Source organism: Petaurus breviceps, unplaced genomic scaffold (genome assembly GCF_028583685.1).
Source record: "Petaurus breviceps papuanus isolate PSGF00001 unplaced genomic scaffold, PetGlider_PUasm1.0 185, whole genome shotgun sequence".
Taxonomy (NCBI): domain Eukaryota; kingdom Metazoa; phylum Chordata; class Mammalia; order Diprotodontia; family Petauridae; genus Petaurus; species Petaurus breviceps.
The window spans coordinates 8,076,881-8,098,470 of record NW_027185797.1 but is presented as its reverse complement, the minus strand read 5'-3'; the positions used below and the strand labels follow the sequence as shown (position 1 = coordinate 8,098,470).

At 36.3% G+C, this 21,590-nt stretch overlaps 1 protein-coding gene across 3 annotated transcripts in view; it reads left to right on the top strand.

Annotated features, from left to right (window-relative positions):
* Window positions 1–21,590, top strand: part of ANKRD28 (ankyrin repeat domain 28) — a 195,667-nt gene that overhangs the window by 88,265 nt on the left and 85,812 nt on the right. Inside the window, exon 1 of one of the 3 annotated variants that reach the window (XM_069088418.1) lies at window positions 6,718–7,090. The exons of the other annotated variants lie outside the window; for them this stretch is intronic. Within the exon in view, the coding sequence (XP_068944519.1) occupies window positions 7,036–7,090 (55 nt within the window). The 5' untranslated portion in view covers window positions 6,718–7,035. Of the gene's footprint in view, window positions 1–6,717; window positions 7,091–21,590 lie in introns of those variants that run through there. 3 annotated transcript variants of the gene reach the window in all.

Genomic DNA, 21,590 nt, shown 5'->3' with positions numbered 1-21,590 from the left:
ACATAAATTAGGCTTTTCTTATCTGAAGATTTTGTGCTTATGAAATTTTAAAAAATCACCAGGAAGGTTGATAAGAGACTAAAATGTTTACCTGATCTAGTTTTCCATATATTGATTTGATGCAGAGGTGGAAAGATCCTATTGCCTTTTCCTCCCTCCTCCTATTCTCATTTGCTGTCAACCAGATACAGAATCCCTGGCAGTGAATTATTTACCCCCCTTGAAACTTGTTCCATTTCTTCATAGAATCCCTTTTCTCTGAAATGTCATTTTACCACATGTAAAGTGGAAAATTTTACTTTCCCAACCATTTCTCAAGATTTGTCTTCATTTTATTGAGTAATATTAATAATTAAACCATTTTAGTCTAATTTAATATTTACAGCCTAACATTGAGAACTTTGCTTTTGACTAAATTCTATGTCAGTTTAGGCATATGTGACTCATATATTTGCTTTCCTTACTGAAGCATTTTAAAACTTAGCTTCCACATGGAGAAATTACATCAGAACTGTTGTGTGGTTACTTTTCGAATTGTCAGAATTTGGACTGCTCATCTTTTTTAAGTGCATTTTTACATTTGAAGAGTTAAAACAACAAACCTTCATTTTGTATGTAATAGTAACATGTTGTGAACTTTTTGAATGTAACACCTTCATGACAATGAAGTCATCATTGTGTTGAAGTTTTAGTTTCTTTGAGGGGGAGGGGGTGGCAAGGCAGTCAGGGTTAAGTGGCTTGCCTAGGGTCACACAGCTAGTAATTGTCAAGAGTCTGAAGCAGGATTTGAACTCAGGCTGTCCTGACTCCAGGGCTGTTGCTCTATCCACTACGCCAACCAACGGCTCTGAAGTTTGAGATTCTTTTGAACAAGTAACATCAGAAGTATATTAGGACACATATTTAGGGATGTATATCAGTCTAACTATAGACACTACAAAGATGTGGAGATACTTATTCCAACTACTGCTTTTAGAAAGGAAATCACTTTTTTTTAACCTGTTTCTCTCCTTAAGATGTGAAATAATCAAAGTAACTGTGCTGGTGGTGAATTTATTTTCTTTTGGGGGATTTATTTGTTTTATATATACAAGTATATACATATGTACACACACAATTTATTTTGGGGGGAGATTTGTTTATGTGTATATATATTACACACACACACACATATATATATACACATATTCACAAAATATATTTTGTTTTTGTTCTCAACTTAAACACTGTTTAAGTAGAATAGAAAAAGATATATTCTTTCTTACATACCTTACTTTTATTTAGAAATATATAATAAATTCAATATGTAACTTTCAATTCTGTCCTGCTTGTCTGTGATTCTTTCTGTTCTTTAGTTCTTGTGAATATTTTAAAATATTTCAGTGACTTTCCTTTCCCCCTTTTTTCTTCTTATTCCTGCCACTCCTTTCTTTCAGAGACTTCCAATTTTTGTGGCTGGGGTGGCAGTACAGGGGAGAAAACAAAACCTTTGTAACAATTACTCATAGTCAAGCAATACAAATTCCTACATTGGCCACATCCAAAAATATATGTCTTATTTTGCATCTTGAGTCTGTGTTTCCACGATGAGTCCTCTAGAATTGTGGTTGGTCATTGCATTGATCACGGTTCTTAAGTCTTTCAGAATTGTTTTTCTTTATAATTGTTCCTATTGTTTAAATTGTTCTCCTCTACATCAGTTCATATAAGTTTTTGTGAGACATATTTTAATAAGTTATTGGGAGAAATGTTATGTTCTTTGGAAGGATATGCCATAGTAGTCCCTCGTTAAATTTTTGTTGAACTGAATTGTTAACTAGATAAGAAACCATGTGTAAGCAGATTAATAAATACAAAATATATACAGAGCTATTGAGGGAGGATGATCATTAACAACTTGGAAGATTAAGAAAGACCATATTTAGGGAGGGGTCACTGAACTGAGTTTTGGAGGGGACTTGGAATTCTTATTAATTATAGGTAGGGGGAGAGTATTGTCAAACTTGGAGCCATAGGCATACAGCCTGGAAAATTTCCTGAATCAAGACTGAACCAGATTAAAACACAGTTGAGAAATACTTGACAAAATAAATATCTATTAAAAAAAATTTGTGGTTTTCCAAGTCAATATGTGGCCTGCAGGGCTCCATAACTTGGAATCTGACATCATTTTTCTAGGCAGTGGGTGAACAACCTGTGCAAAGGCAGTGAGGTGGCCTCTCAGACATCACATAAGATGAATGGCAAGTAGGTGAATTTGGGTAGAACATAGAGTACACGAGGGGGAGTATGTGAAATCTTTCTGTGGAAAGATAGGCTCGCTAGACCCAGATTGTGATGAGCTCATTTTGGCAATAGAGAATCACAGAAGCTTCTGTAGTGGGAGAGAAACACTGCCAATCCTCTGCTTTAGGACTCTCAGTTTGGAGAAATCTCAGGGAGAAAGAGGAGCCTGGAGGCACAGAGACAAATTAAGAAGCTGTTCCGTTAGTCCATTTAAGCATTGATAAGGTCCTGAAGTAGGCAGGAGGAATGAAGAAAAAAGTCAATGGATGTGACAGATACTGTGAGGCTAGAGGTGACTGAACCTGGTAACTGCTTGGATATAAAGATTGAGGGAGAATGCATAAAAAACTTGAATTAGAAGTAAAAGGATATTTTTAAAAATTCAGTTCAGTTTTCACACATTGTAGCAGCAAGCACCCCAGCGTTCCCAGGGTGGCTGCCAGCACAGGTTCTTGGATCTGCTTTGATAGAGGAAAGCAACTCAAAATGGGTTAACAAGCTTACTTTAATCAGTCAAACATGTATCGTTTACCTTGTTCAGGGGAAAGAGGTCAGCACCTGGAACTTCAGAATATACAGACAGAATTATCAAGATAGAAACTGATCAAGTAGACAGCTTTCCAAACTGTCCAACCATTACATCCATACCAAATCAACATCTGGGTTTCAACATCTGGGTTTTTCAAAGCCTGGGGCCTCTGGACAACAGCTTCCCAGAATCCATATCAAATCACAGAACGCTTCTCAAAGTGAGCACCAAAACAAAGCTACACATCAGGGCTTATATAGCTTTCTCCTGGCTCAGAGAATGTAACAACCTTATTGACTCACCGGCCAATCAAGAAGTATCTACTGAAAAGCAAGCCTCCCACCCCAGGCTCCAGGTGCACTTTAGCCCAAGGGAAGATCTTAAAAATTTACATTCCCATTACACACATCCATAATGAGGATATATTTCTAAGAAACAGTAATTTTGCTCATGCTATTGTATGTATTTGATAGCAAATAAAGGTGTGACTGTCTAGGATCTGCCCACTATAGGTATGGTAGTTATTATTTTTTTTTAAAGTAGATGATGTGTTTCTTCCTTCTACCATTAGCTTATAGTTTATGTAATTTTTTTTTTTTAAAGCAATCGGGGTTAAGTAACTTGCTCAAGGTTACACAGCCAGTTATTATTTCTGGGTGTGGTGCTGAGTATCTGAGCCCGGATTTGATCCAGGTCATCCCGACACTGGAGCTGGTGCTCTTACTCACTGAGCCACCTGGCCGCCCCTAAGCAATTGGGGTTAAGTAACTTGCTCAAGGTTACACGGACAGGTGTTTCTGGGTGGGAGCTAAGTGTCTGAGCCTGGGATTTAGATCTCCAGGTCTTCTCAACACTGGAGCCGGTGCTCTTACTCGCTGTGCTACCTGGCCGCCCCATAGTTTATGTAATTTAATTAGATATTAAATATTGTAGATGTTGGACATAGAGATTAAAAAATGTCAGGCTACTATAGTATAATGGAAAAGTTCAGGATTTGGTTTAAGAAGATGGGGGTTTGTATTCGGTCTTGGCTATTTTTCTGTGTGACCTTGGGTCACAACCCAAGAGGTTAGACTAGATGACCTCTGAAGTTTCTTTTCGTTCTGCACCCAGGAATTGAGGGTGATCCTGTAATGGCAACTACAGTTGTCATGTTTTTGTTTCTTTATTATAATTGTTAACATACAGGCAAGTATTTTGACTCAATGTAAGCATCAATGCATTTTTTTTTGTTTGTTTTAGTATGACCAACATAATATTGGAAAAAATGAACCTAAATGTATTATCTCAGTTTGAAGATAGTGCTCCATCACATGAAGGATAATTTTCCACACTTCAAATAGGAGACAATAGGGTCATCAGACATGTATTTAAAAAATCTCAAGTCGATGGATTTCCCTTTGCATTTTCATTGCTCCCTTTAGACAATTCCCACAGTGCATAGAGTGATGGTTCTGGAGTCAAAAAGACCTGAGTTCAAATATTGCCTTGGATACTAGTTACTAGATGTGTGACCCTGGGCAAATTCATTTAACCTCTGTTTGCCTAAGTTTTCTTAACTGTTAAAATGATGATAATAATAGCACCTGCCTCCCAGGGTTTTTGTGACAATCAAATGAAATAATATTTGTAAACTGCTTAGCACAATGCCTATCACATAGGAGATGCTTTATGCATGTTTCCTTCATTCCTCTTCATTTAAATAATTTCTCTTTGTGTCATCGGAATTACATCATTGAAAATTTCTGATTCCTCCTTAGCTGACTTTATGTTCATAATTGTGAGTTGTATGATTGTACTTATCTTCTGAACCCTTGGAAATAGGCTCTCCCAAAATCCAGAGTTCAAGTTGGATTGTGCCTAGTTTTCTTCTCCTCTATCACAGATTATAAGGTGGAGAAATAGTCTCTTCCCTCCCAAGGATTCTATCTTTTATATTTAAGCAACCATTTCCTCCTTGTTGGGGAAAATCATATTTACAGTAGTCATTCTCACTTTTCCTTCCTCCTAAGTTTTGAAGGATGAAATTATTAGCTGCTCTGCTTTTGAAATTACATTATACCAGGTAGCTGGATAATTTCCTCTTTCCATTGAGGAAATCTGTAGTATATTCTGAGGATAATATTGCTTTTGTTTCTTCTGCTTGCCATTGATTTTTACTGAAAGCAGGGCACGGTTTTATGAACTTTAAAAAACCTTTGGATAATTGTATTTGATATATTCGTTTCCATTTAAATCCTATGTATTTCATTTTATTCACTTAAAAATAGGATTCTGTGAAGGGATCCATAGGCTTCACCTGACACTGCCAGAGGTGTCTAGGACATAAAAAAGATAAAGCCCTCTTCTAAAGCCTCCTCATGCTCCCCTCCTCTGGTTTCAGGATTTCCTCAGATGAGTTTATCTTTATGTGTAGTGCTTCCCAGCACTCCCTAGCCCTTTGAGCATTCTTCTTCTTTTGCTTAAGAGCCATGTTTCCTTCCTAGATTTGATTCCACAGAGTTTCAGTGATATGATGTCAAATTTGCCTCCTTGCATCAAGATTTCTAATTTACTTTCTTTGATACCCATATATTGTACATTTGTGTAATCAATCAACAAGTGTTTATTAAAAGCCTGCTGTTTGCCAATCACTGTGCTAGACCCTGGGGATACAAATGCAAGGAATGAAACATTCCTTATTCTTAAAAAATTTGCATCCTGACAGGGGAGATAAAAAATATGCAGAATAAATGTAAAGAGAATAAATACAGAGTAGCTATATATATTGATCTTTCTTTACAGCTTGAGACTTTCCTTTTGTCACCAGACACATTGGCAGCTTAAGCTTTCTTTTTCGCTTTGGGGCAGCTACTTTATTAGTTCTGGAGCTCCTTGTAATTGTCCTCCGCTGTTCCCCAGTAGTATATTGGACACCTTTTAATGGGGGCCCATCTTCAGATGCCAACTTAATCATTTTGATAGTGTTCATAGGATTTTCCTGGCAAAGACACTGGAGTGGTTTGCCATTTCCTTTTCTAGTGTAAGAACTCTCCTCTATGTGTAAAAACTAGTAAGTTCTAGTGTAAGAACTCTCTGTCCATCTCGGGTGACCATATGTGACATAGTTTATAGTTTCATTGAGCTAGGCAAAGGACTTGACAGAAGCAGATTAAGAACAGGTAGTGAGAATACACAAAAGAACTATACAACAAAGATCTTAATATCACCAAGAGACACGATGGTGTGGTCACTATCTAAAGCCAGACATCCTGGAGAATGAAGTCAAGTGGGCCTTAGGAAGCAAGCACTGCTAACAATGAGGCTAGTGAAGGTGATGGAATTCCAGTTGAACTATTTAAAATCCTAAAAGATGATGCTGTTAAAAGTGCTGCATTCAGTATGACAGCAAATTTGGAAAACTCAGCAGTGGCCACTGGATTGGAAAAAACAAGTCCCAATCCTAAAGAAGGGTAATGCCAAGGAATGTTCAAATTAGCAAACAATTGCACTCTTTTCACATGCCAGCAAAGTTATACTTAAGATTCTGCAAGCTAGGTTTCAGCAATATGTGAACCAAGAATTACCAGAAGAGCAGGTTGGTTTTTAAAGAGGCAGAGGAACTAGAGATCAAATTGCCAACATTCACTGGATTGTGGAGAAAACAAGGTAGTTTCAGAAAAACATCTACTGCTTCAGTCACTACACTAAACCCTTTGACTGTGGATCACAACAAAATATGGTAAGTCCTCAAAGAAATGGGAGCACCACATCATCTTGTCTCCCAAGGAACAGTTAGACCCAAACGTGGAACAAATGATGAGTTTAAAATTGGAAAAGGAGTATGACAAGGCTGTATATTGTCACTTTATTTATTTAACTTATATGCAGAGTACATCATGTGAAATGCCAGGCTGGATGAATCAAAAGCTGGAATTAAGGTTGCCAGGAGAAATATCAACAATCTCAATATATGCAGATGATACCCTTCTGATGGCATAAAGTGAAGAGGAATTAAGAAGCCTCTTGACCAGGGTGAAAGAGGACAGTGTAAAAGCTGACTTGAAACTTAACATCAACAAAACTAAGATCTTGACAACTGGTCCCATCACTTTTTTGGCAAATAGAGGGAGAAGAAATGGAAGCAGGGTCAGATTCTGTGTTCTTGGACTCAGAGATCACTGCAGAACAGCGACTGCAGCGATGAAATTAAAAGACACTTGGTCCTTGGAAGGAAAGTAATGGCAAATCTGGACAGCACACTAAAAAGGCAGAGACATCATTTTGCTGACAAAGGTCTGTATAGTCAAAAGCTATGGTTTTTCCAGTAGCATTGTATGACTGTAAGAGTTGGATTATAAGGAAAGCTGGGTGTTACAGAATTGATACTTTTGACTTGTGGTGCTGGAGAAGATTTTTGAGAGTCTCTTGGTCAGCAAAGAGAACAAATCTGTCAGTACTTAAAGAAATTAATTGAAGCTGTTTAATGGAAGGTCAAATACTGAAACTGAAGCTTAAATTGAAAAGATTGAAAGATTGAAGGCAAAAGGAAAAGGGGATGGCAGAGGATGAGATGGATAGATAGTGTCATGGAAACAATGAACATGATGAACTTGGACAGATTTAGAGAGGTAATAGATAATAGAAAGGGATGGTGTGCTGTGTCGTCCATAAGGTAATGAACAGTCAGATTGAGTGACTGAACAAAGGAAATCTATAAGGTAGTTTGAAGAGGAAGGCATCGATTGGCCTTTGAGGGAAGGGCTTTGCGTGGAAGGTGAGCAAATAAGGACCTTAGAGATCATGTAATCTAACTGCTGCATTTTATAGATAACTGTGATTCAACAAGGTGGAAAATTACTTACACCATGATCACACACAGATTATATTCAGCTGATTTTTAAGGCTGTGAGCCCAAGTGTTTTGATTCCCCACTTTTCGATTCTTCCACTTGAAGGGGGCAGGATTTAATACATTGCTGTGGAAACTTACCCCTTTGTTACTAGCTAATTATAAGACCTAGTATGACATTTCTTATACTCTGGTGTACTTAAAATGACTTATGTCATTTGCTATAATTATAGCAATTATGATGGTATTTCTGTGGTGAATTTACTTAATAATTTCCATTTCATGGGCTTAGATTCCTAGAATTCTAAAATGGAGAAAAAAACCATTGTATCCCCTTCAGCTGCTTTATTTTACAGATGATGAAACTGGGGCATAGAGAAACATGTCCAATTCTATAATATTTTCAATTTGAGTTAGTTAAAAAAATTTTTTTCTCTTTGAACCTAACCTAGCCTTTTAAAAAGATAGCTAAGATTTTTTTAAACTTCAGGTTCTCTAAGAAGTAGATTGTAAAACTTGTTGGTTGGAAAAAATGATTAATTAGTTCTTACTCAGTAACACCTAGAAAGACAATGCAGAAATACATTTCACTTTTTTGTTAGAGACAGATAGAGAGGAGGTGGAAGAGAAGGAGGAGAGAGAGAGAACACTAAAGATTAGGAAGCAAAGGGCATTAAATCTGGACATTAAAGGTAATGACATAAATTATACAGAAATGCACTTTATGAGTATAATTTTTAATTGTCAGTTCCTAAAAAGTTAAGAGCAGAGAACTGCCAAAGAGATAGTAGAATCACCACTGAGCAGAGCTGGCAAACAAGTCTTTGGTCATTCTAACATTAAGTCAGGTGAATAAAGAGTCAAGAATTTCTTTCTTTGAAACTAATAAAAGGAAGAAGAGAGAAATTTTTTTTCCATAGCTCATCAAAGTCCTTCCAAGCTACCTTAACATCTGAAATCTGCACTTAGCTCTCTCTTGCCACTATGGTCACTAAGCCCTCATTAACGACCCCCTGGGCTTGCAGTATTCTCCTAACAAGTGTTCTGCCTATGCTCTTTCCTTCCCCGGAGCTCCCTGCCAGGCTAACACACCTTAGTTATGTTCCTCTTTGCCTTTTTGTGGGGGAAGGAGACTAGTAAGGGCACTTTGCCAATGGAAATCTACCGGTGTTGTTCAGTGTTTGGTCTTAGAGGTGGCGTGAGCTGCCTGTAGCCACACAGTCAGTGTATGCCAGAGGTGATGTGGAAGCCCAGGTGACCTCTCTTTTCACTACTCTGTGCTGCTTCTGCTTAAAACCTTTCAATTGCTCCTCCTGTCTCCTACTTCGTCCTCATTCTTGCCTAGCCCTTCATCATCCTATACAATGTGCTATTTCCACACACTCTTAAGCTGTTTTCTTTCTTGCCATATTGGTAGCGAGCAAGCTGCTTAACATTATTGCCACATTAATATTTTGATGTAACGAGGAACTGTTTTTATTTAATCAATTTCCTTGTATTAATCTGCCAAGAAGGAAAATATGAATGCATATTTTATCTTACTCAACACACTACTGCATTTCATTATATATCAAACCAACTTTATCCATATGGATATTCTTTCATGGATTGTAAACCCCATAGAATACCAGTTTGTGATTTGTTAAATCTTATTCATATTTTTACCTTAAATCCTCCATGGAAGACATCAGTCAAATCATTTAATTAAATTTTACATATTCAGGTTCCTAATGTAAGAGTAGTTGTTCTATTACTTGCATATCACTTCTAGAATCTAATGTCATTAAACCCCTCCCTTGTGCCTTAGATGAGCCATCATCCCACAGGTAGAAGTTTAACAAAATCTGAAGAAAAAAAATGAAAAAATTTAGAGGAACCAAACTGTACTGATTAGTAGTGCAAATAAAAGTGTTCTAAGTTAGTTTTAGAATTTGCAAGTGAAATATGCACATAGTTGGTGACTTGTATCTAACTTATATTCTTTTATTAAACTGTAGCTTTGTAGGTGCTTAACATTATTCTTCCAGTTACCTGGCACACTGTGAATTTAATTGACTTGCTTAGGGCCAAAAAGCCAGTGCGGGGCAACAATATGACTTGATCCACGTCTTCCTGATTACTAGGCTCTCTCTCTTAATGCTATAATGTCACAATGCCTTTCATATGTATGTGTAGTCAATTAAGTGAGCATCCATAGTGGTTACATTTCTTTTGACCTTATGTTACCCTGGAATGTCCTCTGTTAGAGCACTAAGCCAACTTTTAGTCCTATAGTACACCAAATTAGGGATGGGTAGGTAGGTCATCCTTGTACTAAAGTTGAGAGTTCAGTTGAAGGGGAGTGACTGAAAGTGGGCAAATGGATATGGATTAGCCTGGCACTGGGGTTAACCGTTGTAGCCTCTCCTGAATGGGACTATGAACTCTTCCTTCATAATACAAAGCTACAAGAAGAAAACAACAAAATTTCATTGTAAGGGCATTGACCAAATAAAGAACTGCAGATTGGCCACCTGAGTTCAAATCTTTCCTCACTTAACACAAAAAAAACTATCTGTGTGACCTTGGGCAAATCACTTAACCCCAATTGCCCTACCTTCCCCCTTCCGAAAAGCAAAAACAATAAAAAAAGAACTGCAAACTGTGGTCATAGCTATAATGCAGTTTTGCCATCTCTACAAAGGTACTGTGTTTTTCTACTTAGAAACTTTTAAAATCAAGTATAATACTTGTTATAAATAAAAAGTAGTTTACTTCATTTAGGACTTAAATGCGTTTCGGATATGACCTTTTTGCTTGAATATCATAGTTGTCTTCCAGAAGAGCCCTACTTTGGTGTCTCATTGTTATACAGAGCTGACCAGGAGATCTTGAGGGCTTTAACCAGTGGAATACAAACTCTGCCAAGTTTTGACTTTGATGGTGTCTTCTGTGCAAAAACTAATCTAAGAATGGAGAGGACCATCACCAGCAGTTAGTTGGGTTACTATTACCTGATGAATTCTTTGACTTGTAGAACCAATGAAACAGATAAAAATAAAAATAGTTTTTGGGGAGAGAAAGAGAAAATAGCCACATTTTAATGGACTGAAAACAACTGGACACTAACATTGTAGTCAAATTCAGTCATCTGCCTTCAAATCATTCACTAATTAGAACAAAAGTCAAAATTAAGACTATATTAGAAGATAAAGTTGAACTCCAACCTGACCCATTAAACAAGCTATTGTTCTGGGAGGGAAAGGGGGAATAGATAAAAGTAAAAACATTCAGTCTCATCTTTACCATTTCTCAGATGCTTCTCTGGTACAAAATAAATGCTACCATGAGAAGTCTAAAAGAGTTCCCAAACTCAGCCAATCAACACTGAATATCCTTTCCAGGCAAAGACCTGGTAGCCAAAGGTAATACTTGTTTAATGAGCACCCACTGCTCTGAAGAAGATGGATAGTTATAGGCATCATTGCAACATAAAGCAGAGAAAGGCAGCAGAGGTAAAAAAAAAAAAACAAAAACAAACCTAAGTTTCCAAAAAGATTGATATGAGACCCTAAGGCAAAATATCTCAAGAATATCTGTAGATAAAACTAGAAGGAGCAGAACAAATACATGGAAAATGGAAGACTTTTTAAAAAAAATCTGCCGCATACAATGTCCTGTTATTTTTTGATGACTATGGATTCACTCTATTTGGACTGATTTTATTGAACCCAAGTGTTTTTCCATTGATTTTTCGATCACCTAAGATTCTGATTCTTCTGAAATTTGGGTGTTCTGTGATTTGAAGCTATCATTAGGATAGTAATATTGAAAAGATGTGTTTTGAACTCTGTCAAATAGTGTGTCAGCTATAATAATATATATATATATATATATATATATATATATCACTGTGTTCAGTAATTTTTCTGAACTGGTCTTTTTCTCTTCACAAAATCCATGGCCACCCCTAAAAATAATCTACATGGGAAGTATACCAAATACATGAATTATTAATATGTGTGGCTTTTTTAATGATACAAATTTCCGTTAAGTCCTTAATCTACCAGCATATATATTTTCAATTGCAGTATGTATAGGCACTGTATCCAAACAATGATTTGTCTGTATAATTAATGGGATGTGGATGAAAAAATTAATATTGGGGAATTAAGTAGAACTTTCAGTAATTTCTAGTTATTTATTGTTCCAAAAGCACATTTTTATTTATATTTTGTTCTTTATATCTCATTAATTTCACCATGTTTTCTCTTACTTACCTAGTGAACCATCCCTTATAACAAAGCTTTCAGAACAAAGTGCAGGGAAAACCAGTTTAGCAAAATGGAGAAATTTATAGTAAAGATAAGTAGGCTATAGCTTATTATCAACAACAAATTGTTAACAAGAAGTAATTTTATATGGCCTGAAAAGGTGAGAACTTCATATGGGGAGACTGAGATAACAAATGGACATTTCACATGTTAGGTAGTTAACTACCTTTGATAATTAAAAAACAAATGAGCAGAACCACAGAGCTGGTACCTATGAATGTTTGTGGACAGTGCTCTGGGCCCAGTATTGAACAGAAGGAAGCAAACAGACTGCACTGAATTTTGGAAAATTGTGCAGTGATTTTAATGATATCAACTTTCCCCCTGAAACAAAGACCCATCTTTTTAACACCAGTAAAATTCCAGTAATATTTTATGAGTGTGAATTATGGAGTACTAGTTTCCAAATAATTAAAGTTGAGAGTCTCCTGAAAGCCAATGGAGTGGCACACAAGGGAACTGGAGCATCTTACAATGAATTGTATAAAAGTTTTGTAAAAAAAAAAACAAACTTTTTTACATCAGAACAATGTAAAAGTTGACAAAAGACATGCTGGTTACATAGAAGGCTTGTAGGCTAACCTGTGGACATCCCCTGCACCCAGTGTTATTCATATAATGCCAATAAAAGTAGAGGCAAGCCTCCAACATACTATATGAATTTCCCAGGGAAAATTCATATAGTGCCAGAGTTGTATATAGGGACTATACAGGAATCCATGCATTGGTAGATGTAGATGAGTTCTGATGCATGATTTTGGAGGAAATACCCACCTTAAGATAAAAGAGCTACCAAAGTGTCAAATTACTGGAAAATTAATATTTTAGGAAGATTAATTTGACTTAGTTTAAGGAAGGATTGGACAGAGTTAAGCCTAGTGGTAGATAGATCAGATCAGAAACTGTTGCAATAACCTTCATGTCAAATAATAAGGGTTTGTTTCTTTTTTAAAATGTAGTTATAAGAATGGGAGTAGAAACAAAAAGAAGGTATAGGTTGAATAGCCATTTCATGGGACTCTAGGTTATGAGGCACGTTGGCTGCTCAGTTATTCCAGGTAAGGGAGAACCAGTTTCACTGATCTTCAACCAGTTACCTCTTCCACTGATGTTTTTATGGTCGTCATCATTTTATCACTATTCGTTCTACTTCCTATGGATTTCTAAAGGGAGTTATCATGGGATCATAGATTTAGTGCCTGAAAGTACCCTGTAAACTCATTTTCAAAGGAAGTTAAAATTGAGTAAAAATAAATTCTCTCTATTGTTTGTGTGGTTCATTCATGTTTCTATATCTTTCAAATGTACCACCATCCTTCCAGTCATTTTAATTATCAATCATGGTATCCTTGATTCCTCATTCTCACTCCACATAGCCATTCGATGGTATCTCCATCATTTCTCTCGTATGCCCCTTCCCTCCCCTCACACATATACCACCATAACTCAGGCCTTCTTTATCTCAAGCCTAAACTATTACAATAACTTCCTAACTAGTCTCCCTGCCTAGAAGAACTGGGTTCTTCACTATTTCCTGTCGTTCCTCCATATATCTTCTGAAGTGATATTCCTTAACTTTAGGTCTGACCATGGTTCCCCCACTCAGTAAACTCCAGTGGCTTCCTGTTATCTATAGAATTAGTTATACATTCCTCTTTTTGGCATTTAAAGACCTTTGCAACTTTCCCTCAACCCCTCTTTATGCACTTATTATACATTATCCATATATTCTATGATCGATTCAAATTAACTTTTTTACTGTTCTTCATAAATAATGCTCCATGTCTTCCATCTTTAGACTTTGTATTGACTGTCCTTGGTATCTGAAATGCACCCTCCCCACTTCCGTTCTGTTTCATAGAATCCCAGGTAGAAGACCACCTTCCACACCAGCTCCTTTTCCCCCCTCTACTTACTGTCTTGTCCCCACTATTCCTTTTATTACCTATGTACAAGTTAGTTTTGCTGCAGTGCTTTTTTTGAAAATGCAAATTTGTTCCAACAAGATTGACATATTGGGGGACAATTGGAGCATAACACAAATTTCTTGTTTGCTTATGTGGAATTTTGTCTGTGAGAAACAGCTGCCATGTCCTGGAGTTGCAGCTGCCCTTCCTCTCATAGCCACTGACTTTGCAAACCTGGCTCCATTGGAACAAGCTGAGTAGATAAATAAGATGCTCGAGGGCTCAGACTCAGCCATTATTTACTATAGCAGTTATGTTTTTCTCAACTATGCTAGTATTTTCATTAGGTTTCTGTTGTATAGTTTTTTTAAATATCATTGATTAATTTTTGCCCCCGTAAACCCTTTGGTTTTTATTACACAATTTTGCCTAGCAAGGTGGTGATTTTTCTTATTTTTTTTTTAGGAATACCTTTGTTTCACTGGGGCACCTGGGTGATGTAGTGGGTAGAGTGCCAGTCCTGGAGTCAGGTTGACTCATCTTGCTAAGTTCAAATCTGTCCTCACCTAGCTTTGTGACTCTGGGCCAGTTACTTAGGCCTGTTTGCCTCAATTTTATCATCTGGAGCTGGAGAAGGAAATGGCAAACCACTCTACTGCCTTTGCCGAGAAAACATAAAATGGGGCCACACAGTCGGACATGACTGAAAAAAAGAGTGAACAACCGCAAAATGTTGCATTAAACCAGAACTAACTGTATCTAGTTATGTGCACTTGACCTTTTGGAAGGTAGTGACTGTTTCACTGTTCTTTGTGTTTGTAATACCTGGCAACAGTAGTAGGTGCTTGATAGATACTTACTGATGGATGAGGTTTATTTTACCTTGCATTTTCTTTAGAGGTTGTGGCCTGTATTTAGTGACTTTGTGGGCTGTTGTGTAGAACAGTCTGACTCTCAAGGATGTTACTGAAGAAAACTCTAGCATTAAGTACCTGCTCTGTCTCAGGTAGTCAGAGACTAAAGGAAAGCAGTCTCTTTGCTGAAGGCCCTTCCGTTTGACTGGGTGGTAAATATGTGCATGGTTACATAAATACAAAATGCATACCAAGTAATGTTAGCAGGGTGGAAGTCCTGATAGGCAACCAAGATGGGAATTATCTCCAGTGGGGGACATGATGTATGTAACAGACTGGTCTAATAAACACAGTGACTTTGAGGCAGTGATAAGCATTTTTTGGTATGAAGTATGGTAAGAAAATATCTAATTTGTTGCCTACATCAATAATGGAAAGAAGAACCAAATTTCACTTAAGGGCTAGTGAAAATAAAGATACAACATTTTTCCTATCCAAGTTCATAGACCCTCTGAAATTTAACTCTAGGGACAGTGAGAGTTTCAAGCATTAAGCTTGGGAGAAACATAAGGACTAGATAGTATAGATTTGAGCCCTAGTCACAGAGATAATTGAAACCATGAGAGGTGATAAGATTACTTAGAGAAAGGAGAGAAAAGAGCCCAGAACTGAGATGGTATCATATAGATGATGATCCACCAAAGGAAAAGTAGGAGGTAGGAGACTCAGGAAAGAACCATGTCAGGAAAATCCAGAGGGAAGCAGCTTTGGGTCCTTTGCATCAGATTCAGAAATACTCTTACATGCTGAGGAGAATGATGAGAATGAGGAAAACACTCAGCATCTGTTAATAAAGAACAAGTTCATTGATGTCCTTGGAGAGAGCAACTTTAGCTTATTAGTGGGGGTGGAAGACATTACAAAGAGTTGAGGAAAGGGAGGGTGCTGTCAGTCCATACAACTTTAACATTGTATCACATATACCTGGATAATAACTTAATATTATTTACTGTTTATGAATTGAAACACTTTTACATTATCAACAACAATAACATTTGTTTCATTTTTTTTTTTGTTTACATTTGTTTTGGGGTTTGTTTGGTTTTGTTGTGTTTTTTTTTTTCCAGTTTTCAACTGGTCTTTTAGCTCTTTAGAAAAAGATAATAGCAGTAAAATTAATAGAATGTAAAAAGAGATCATACTTTATGTTTCCTAACCTTTAAATATTTGGAATTCTAAGTGGCAAGAAAATCTTAACAACGAAAACTGTATATAAATGCTGTGTAGCTCTTTTATGCTTTAAGTGAATAATTTTTCATTATGCTTAAACTTTCTATCTTTACTATTCTTTTTAAAAAATCTTTTCCCCCTCTTTTACCTTTTATTTTGTCTTAGCTAACCTTCTTGCCCATTCATTGGAACAAATATAAAATAGGGATTGATGAAGTTAATGTTATTGACACACAAGATAGTTTGGAACAGCCAGTGGAACTGCTATTGAAAATAACCCTAAATATTATCGCATGAAAATCTATTAATATTATCAGGAAAACACTGTCATTGTATGAAAGATAAAATAGCATCCATGTAATTTTCATTTTTCTTTTCAACTGCTGAAAACTTCTATGGAAATATTTATTAATCCGTGTTGCATTTTTGTCCATTTAAGAAATTAATTTGTTAAATAGTTTGCTATATTTCACCCATAATGAAATTGTATGTTACAATAAATTTTAAAAGCTCATTTTTCTCAACTCTACATTTGTTTACTTTAGTTCCCTTTCTCCATCTGTTCCAATTTCTCCTAAAAATGTATGGGTTTATTTAGTGAAATTGACTTCCTTGAAAGAGGAAATGCTATTTCTAGTCCAACCTATACATGAACAAGAATCTTCTCTAAAGCTATCTTGATAAGTGGTCAACCAAACCTTTGGGGAACTCTGGGGAAGAAAAACCCACTACTTCACTTTCTATTCCATTTTTGGATAGTTCTAGCTTTTAGAAAGCTTTTCTTTACCTTAACTCTAAATATTCCTCTTTGTAGTTTCCTTCCGTTACTCTTAGTCTTGTCCTTTGGAGCCAAGTGGATCAAGCATGCTCCCTCTATGACAGCCCTTTAAATTCCTAAAGATAGCTATCCTATCCTCCATAAATCCAGGACAAACCTTCTCAGTTCCATCAGCTCATCTTCCCGTGGAAGGATATCAGGGTGCCTACCTAGATTTAGATTTGGTGAGAACTCTCTCTCTCTCTCTCCCAACCCTGGTTCAAGGGAATTTAGTCATCTAAGACAGAGCGTGGGGTATTTTAACTCTGCTGCCAATCTTTGTGTTATCTTGAGCAAGTTACAGAAAGTGCTCCCCAGGCCTCAATTTCGTCATTGATATCCTTACTCATTCTCATCAATAACCTGAAACTTTGCAGTCTCTCAAAATATACAGCCTGAAATTCCAATCTTTGATCCTGACCTCCTAATAATTATCTACCTCTCAGAATCCTTCATTAAGATTAAACCTACTTTTTATCTTCACCATGTGACTTCTGATCTCTCAAAACTTCCTCAAACAGATGTTCCTAATCTTCACAATCTTGACTCTGTATTAGCCCTGTAATAGTTCAAGAAATTGGGACTGTACTACTCTTGAATGTACCATCTATTGTTTTTCTTTGGTTTCCACTCTGCTTGTCTATGCAAAGTCTGTGTGGAGAAATGGTGTAAACCTGGGGCCAAAGATTAGGTGGGAGTGGAAGAAGAGTTAGGGATAGTGCAGGAGGTACAGAAACTCAGAACAATTAGAGATAACAACAGAAACATTCATCCAGGACAAGAGCAGAGATGGCTGCTAGGGAGAAGGACAGAGTCATGGAAAAATGTATTTTCTTTAACATGTATCCATAACATAGAAAACATGTACTTAGTCCCAAGAAATGCAGATAAAGGGCACCTTTTTTTTTTTTAATGTAGCTAAATATTGTCAAGACGGTTGCTTTTTCCTTCCAACCTGCCCTAGTACTAGTTCTTTTATTTGCACCCCTCAGCCAATAAGTGAACCTAAAGTGCTATTTTTTCTGTACCTTATGTGTATACTCCATACATTTTCTCTTTACATCACCACTCCTTCCACATATATATGGTAAATATTTGTAGGAGACCACTTATATTCTATTATTATTATCTGCCTAAAATGCTAAATTTTCTGAGCTTCACTTGTTTCCTATAAGTGTAACTCATTTCCACCTGATTATGGCCAGGACCACCAGAAATTTATAAAACTTTTAAAGTGCCTTAAAGCGTTAAGCCTTTAAGCGCCTCTTTAAGTGCTCAAACTTAATGTTCAAAAGAAATTATAGCACAACTCTTGTAGAAAACCAGACTTTAGATTGTGAAGCTTTTTTGGATTCCTGATTAGTCTGACATGCATGACCCCTTCCAGAGCCTACTGTACTGTTTTCAGGAGTTCCCCATTAAAAGTAAAATGCAAGAGTGATTTTCTCAGGTTGATAGATGGAGATGAGCTAATAAAAAACATTTGTGCACTCACTCTCATGCTCTTCACCCCCCCCCCCCCCTTACTTTTCTTCTCTTCTCCCCTCCCACCACCTCTTTCACCCTCCTCTCTCTCTTCCTCACCCTCTCCCACTCCTGGCTTGATAACAAGACCTAAGGCTCTTGGCCTCACTGCTTTTGGTAAGCAGCCAAAATAGGGCATTATTTACGATTTGAGAAGAGAAAGACCAGTGCTTGGCTCATGGCCCAGTTTATAAGGGTGCCGGCAGTGTCCCCTGTGGACTAGGAGGGACCAAAAGAGCAAGTTTTTACAAACAAATTTTGGGAGATAATGTTTTTGCTATCAAATCATTTTTTAACAAGATCTGTGATTTCATTGGTATAGTGAGCTGCTCATGAGGGAACCAGCTTTACCAGTACAGATCTGCAACTCCCATCTATCCTGTATTCATCTTATATTATGTAGTTATTTACTTCTTGTTTTCCCTATTAGAGTCTACATTTCTTAAGGGTATTTATTGCTTTTCTTTATGTCCCCTGGCTTAGTATAATACCTGGCATCAGGTATGTTCTTGATTAATGCTTGTTGACTGACTGCAACTTATAGTCATATTTGCCTGAGGCACCTGAATAGTTAAAGGGCTTGCCCAGAATCTTAGCCAGTATTTGTTTCAGGCAGAACTTGAAACAAGTTTACCTGACTTAGAACAGGCTCTCTATCTACTACACCATGCCACTCTTTCACTGATATTCCTTATCATTCAGAACTGAAAACAGAAAATGCTTTATCTTTCCTCATCAACTCTAGATCAGTGATTCTCATTTAGTAGTTTGAACAGTGGTCCAAGGAGTTCACGCTACAAGATTTTTAAAGGTGCCTTGAGCAGTAAATAATTGCCCGATTATGTTACAAATATATTTTTCCTCTGTGACAACAAGCATATTCATCACATTATAGGTTTATTTCTTCAGTGATTTAAAATTATCACGATTATATGGGCAATGATTTTGATATTTGTGCAGTTACACCAGGCTCTGCTTCTGACATAGTCTAGTGTGTTCTTGAAGTTTCTCAACTTGTTACCAAATTGTTTCTAAACCACCACAAGGTCTCAATATTTAAACTCAAACCAATTCCCAATGAATGGTCTGATGGATTTGCATACCCTCATTTAATTTCTATACATTGTAGCAGAGCAGCTGCCTTGTTCCCTTCTGTCACCCTGTAATCATACCTCATCATCTGTGTAATCACATGATCAAGCTGTTCTGTGCATTTGCATTTTTGTAGGGTGAGTATCCGGCTGTTTAAAAATCAGGATCATTGGGCATGCAACATTACATGACATCTTGAAACCATCAGGGACCATCACAAATTTTCTGTAGGAGCAAACTTTATATTTCCTCTCATTTCAGTATTAAAGGCTGTTTTTAAACTTATCCTCCATTTGTATTACTATTCTGTTTAGCAGATTTTCAAATGAACTAGTTGGCAATATTGATTAGTCAGTAGCTTCTGAGAAAGTATAACTGATGTGTAAGTGGTAGAAGAGAAGAAAGTCATGACTGAAGAGATTTTTGTCTTCTAAAAATTAGTTTATAAACTTTTTAAAAATGAAACGACTCATTAACCATTAGAAAAGTAAATATTTTGTTTTATTACTAGCTACTCATTTTCATCATTTGGCTAAGTGGCTGAAAATTAAAAATGAATTTCTGTCTCTTAGCAAGAAAGCTTGTGAAATTCTAACATTCTCCACTATATAGTTGTGTGATCAAGCATTTTCATTTTATTCTTAGTTTAAATTAAAATATGAAACTCGATGTGGAACCAGTTTTAAGACTGTATGATGTTGAGCCAAATACTGCAAACCTTTGTTTATAAAGTTCAACACTGAAATCAAGTTTGCGTGTGATTATTATGTTAAACACTTTTTAAATTGTAACTAATTAAGAATGAAGTGCCTGCTATATGCCAGGCACTATGCTAATACAGATATAAGCATATAAAATCTTACTGGATTATGGATTGTTTCTTTTAATTTTTATAGAATGCCCTACAGAAAATACTGATAATTATGTTACAATTTTGTGTTTAGAGTTTTAATAATTAGAAGTAGAATAAAAATTTATAGTATAGCTATAAAATGATGTTTTAATTTTGGAGCTCTGGGGGCAAAAGTTAGCATTGCTGTTACTGTAAACACTTAATAAATCTAAGAGAATCTTATGAGTAGTATATTAAATTATCCTGAGTGTCCATAACACATTTTCTTTGTTGTTATTATTGAAAGGGGTTTGAAGGATAAAAACCACTGGGAATCACTTATCTAGATATAGCTAAAACAATATGTATTGACTCATTTCTGTGTGTAAGGCAAAAGTAATGGAGGGCAAAAATAAAGTTCAGTTTGTAAACTAGATCCTGGGACAAGAAATGCACGCATTTCATTAAAAAATCAAATTGATAAAGGAATTCATAATGGACAGGGTGCAATGTTAAATCACAAGGAAATCGCCTTTGACTAGGGGAGATCAAGGAAGACTCTGGAAGATGAGGTATTTGAACTATGTTTTTCGTCATGTATTCAGCAAGAGGACTTTCTTTTAGGAGCCACAAAGTAGCTTTCCATATATAGAAGGGCCAGGAGGTAGGGAAGATAGAAGTGAGTTTGGTTTGGCTAGAATGTGGAATTTCCTTAGAAATTTCACCCCTTAGGGTGAAAAATGGTAAGTCAGAGCCAGATTGTGAAGATCATTCACTGTCAAGCTAAGGAGTTTGGAATTCATTCTCATCCTGTCTTCTACTCATGTCTGTGGCATTTCTCTTGATTTCTATTTTATACTAGAAGGTCTTGTTTTTAAAACTGTTGTGAGGAACCAATTAACTTTTTCAGTTTAGATAGTAAAAACTTTTTCTTTCCTTTTTTTTGGTGGTTGTACTTTCTTATTTGAAATCACTGTTTTGATTTAAAATTGACCTTCTAAGTGCCACACTACAATGAAGAAGTAGAGGAAAAAGCAATGTCAACAAAGATTTAACTGATTCTCATGAATTTCTTAAAAAGAACTAGAAAACAGGAATTTTAGTGGGTAACCCAAACAGAATGATACTGATTTGACTAAATTTCTTTTTTATTGTCACAAAGCTTCTTTGTCTTTGCATTTTTTAAAACACATTGTTGCAGACCAATTTCATTATGCAGATTGTAAAATGTTTCTCTGGAAGATAAAATTTAGAATTCAGATTTAAAAACTAGGTTATATATAGCAAAATTCCTTTATAACAAGTTTGAGTTATTATTCAGCTATCTATAGGATTATCTGCCTGGTATTAAGATTTCATTTTCTCATTCTCTTGAC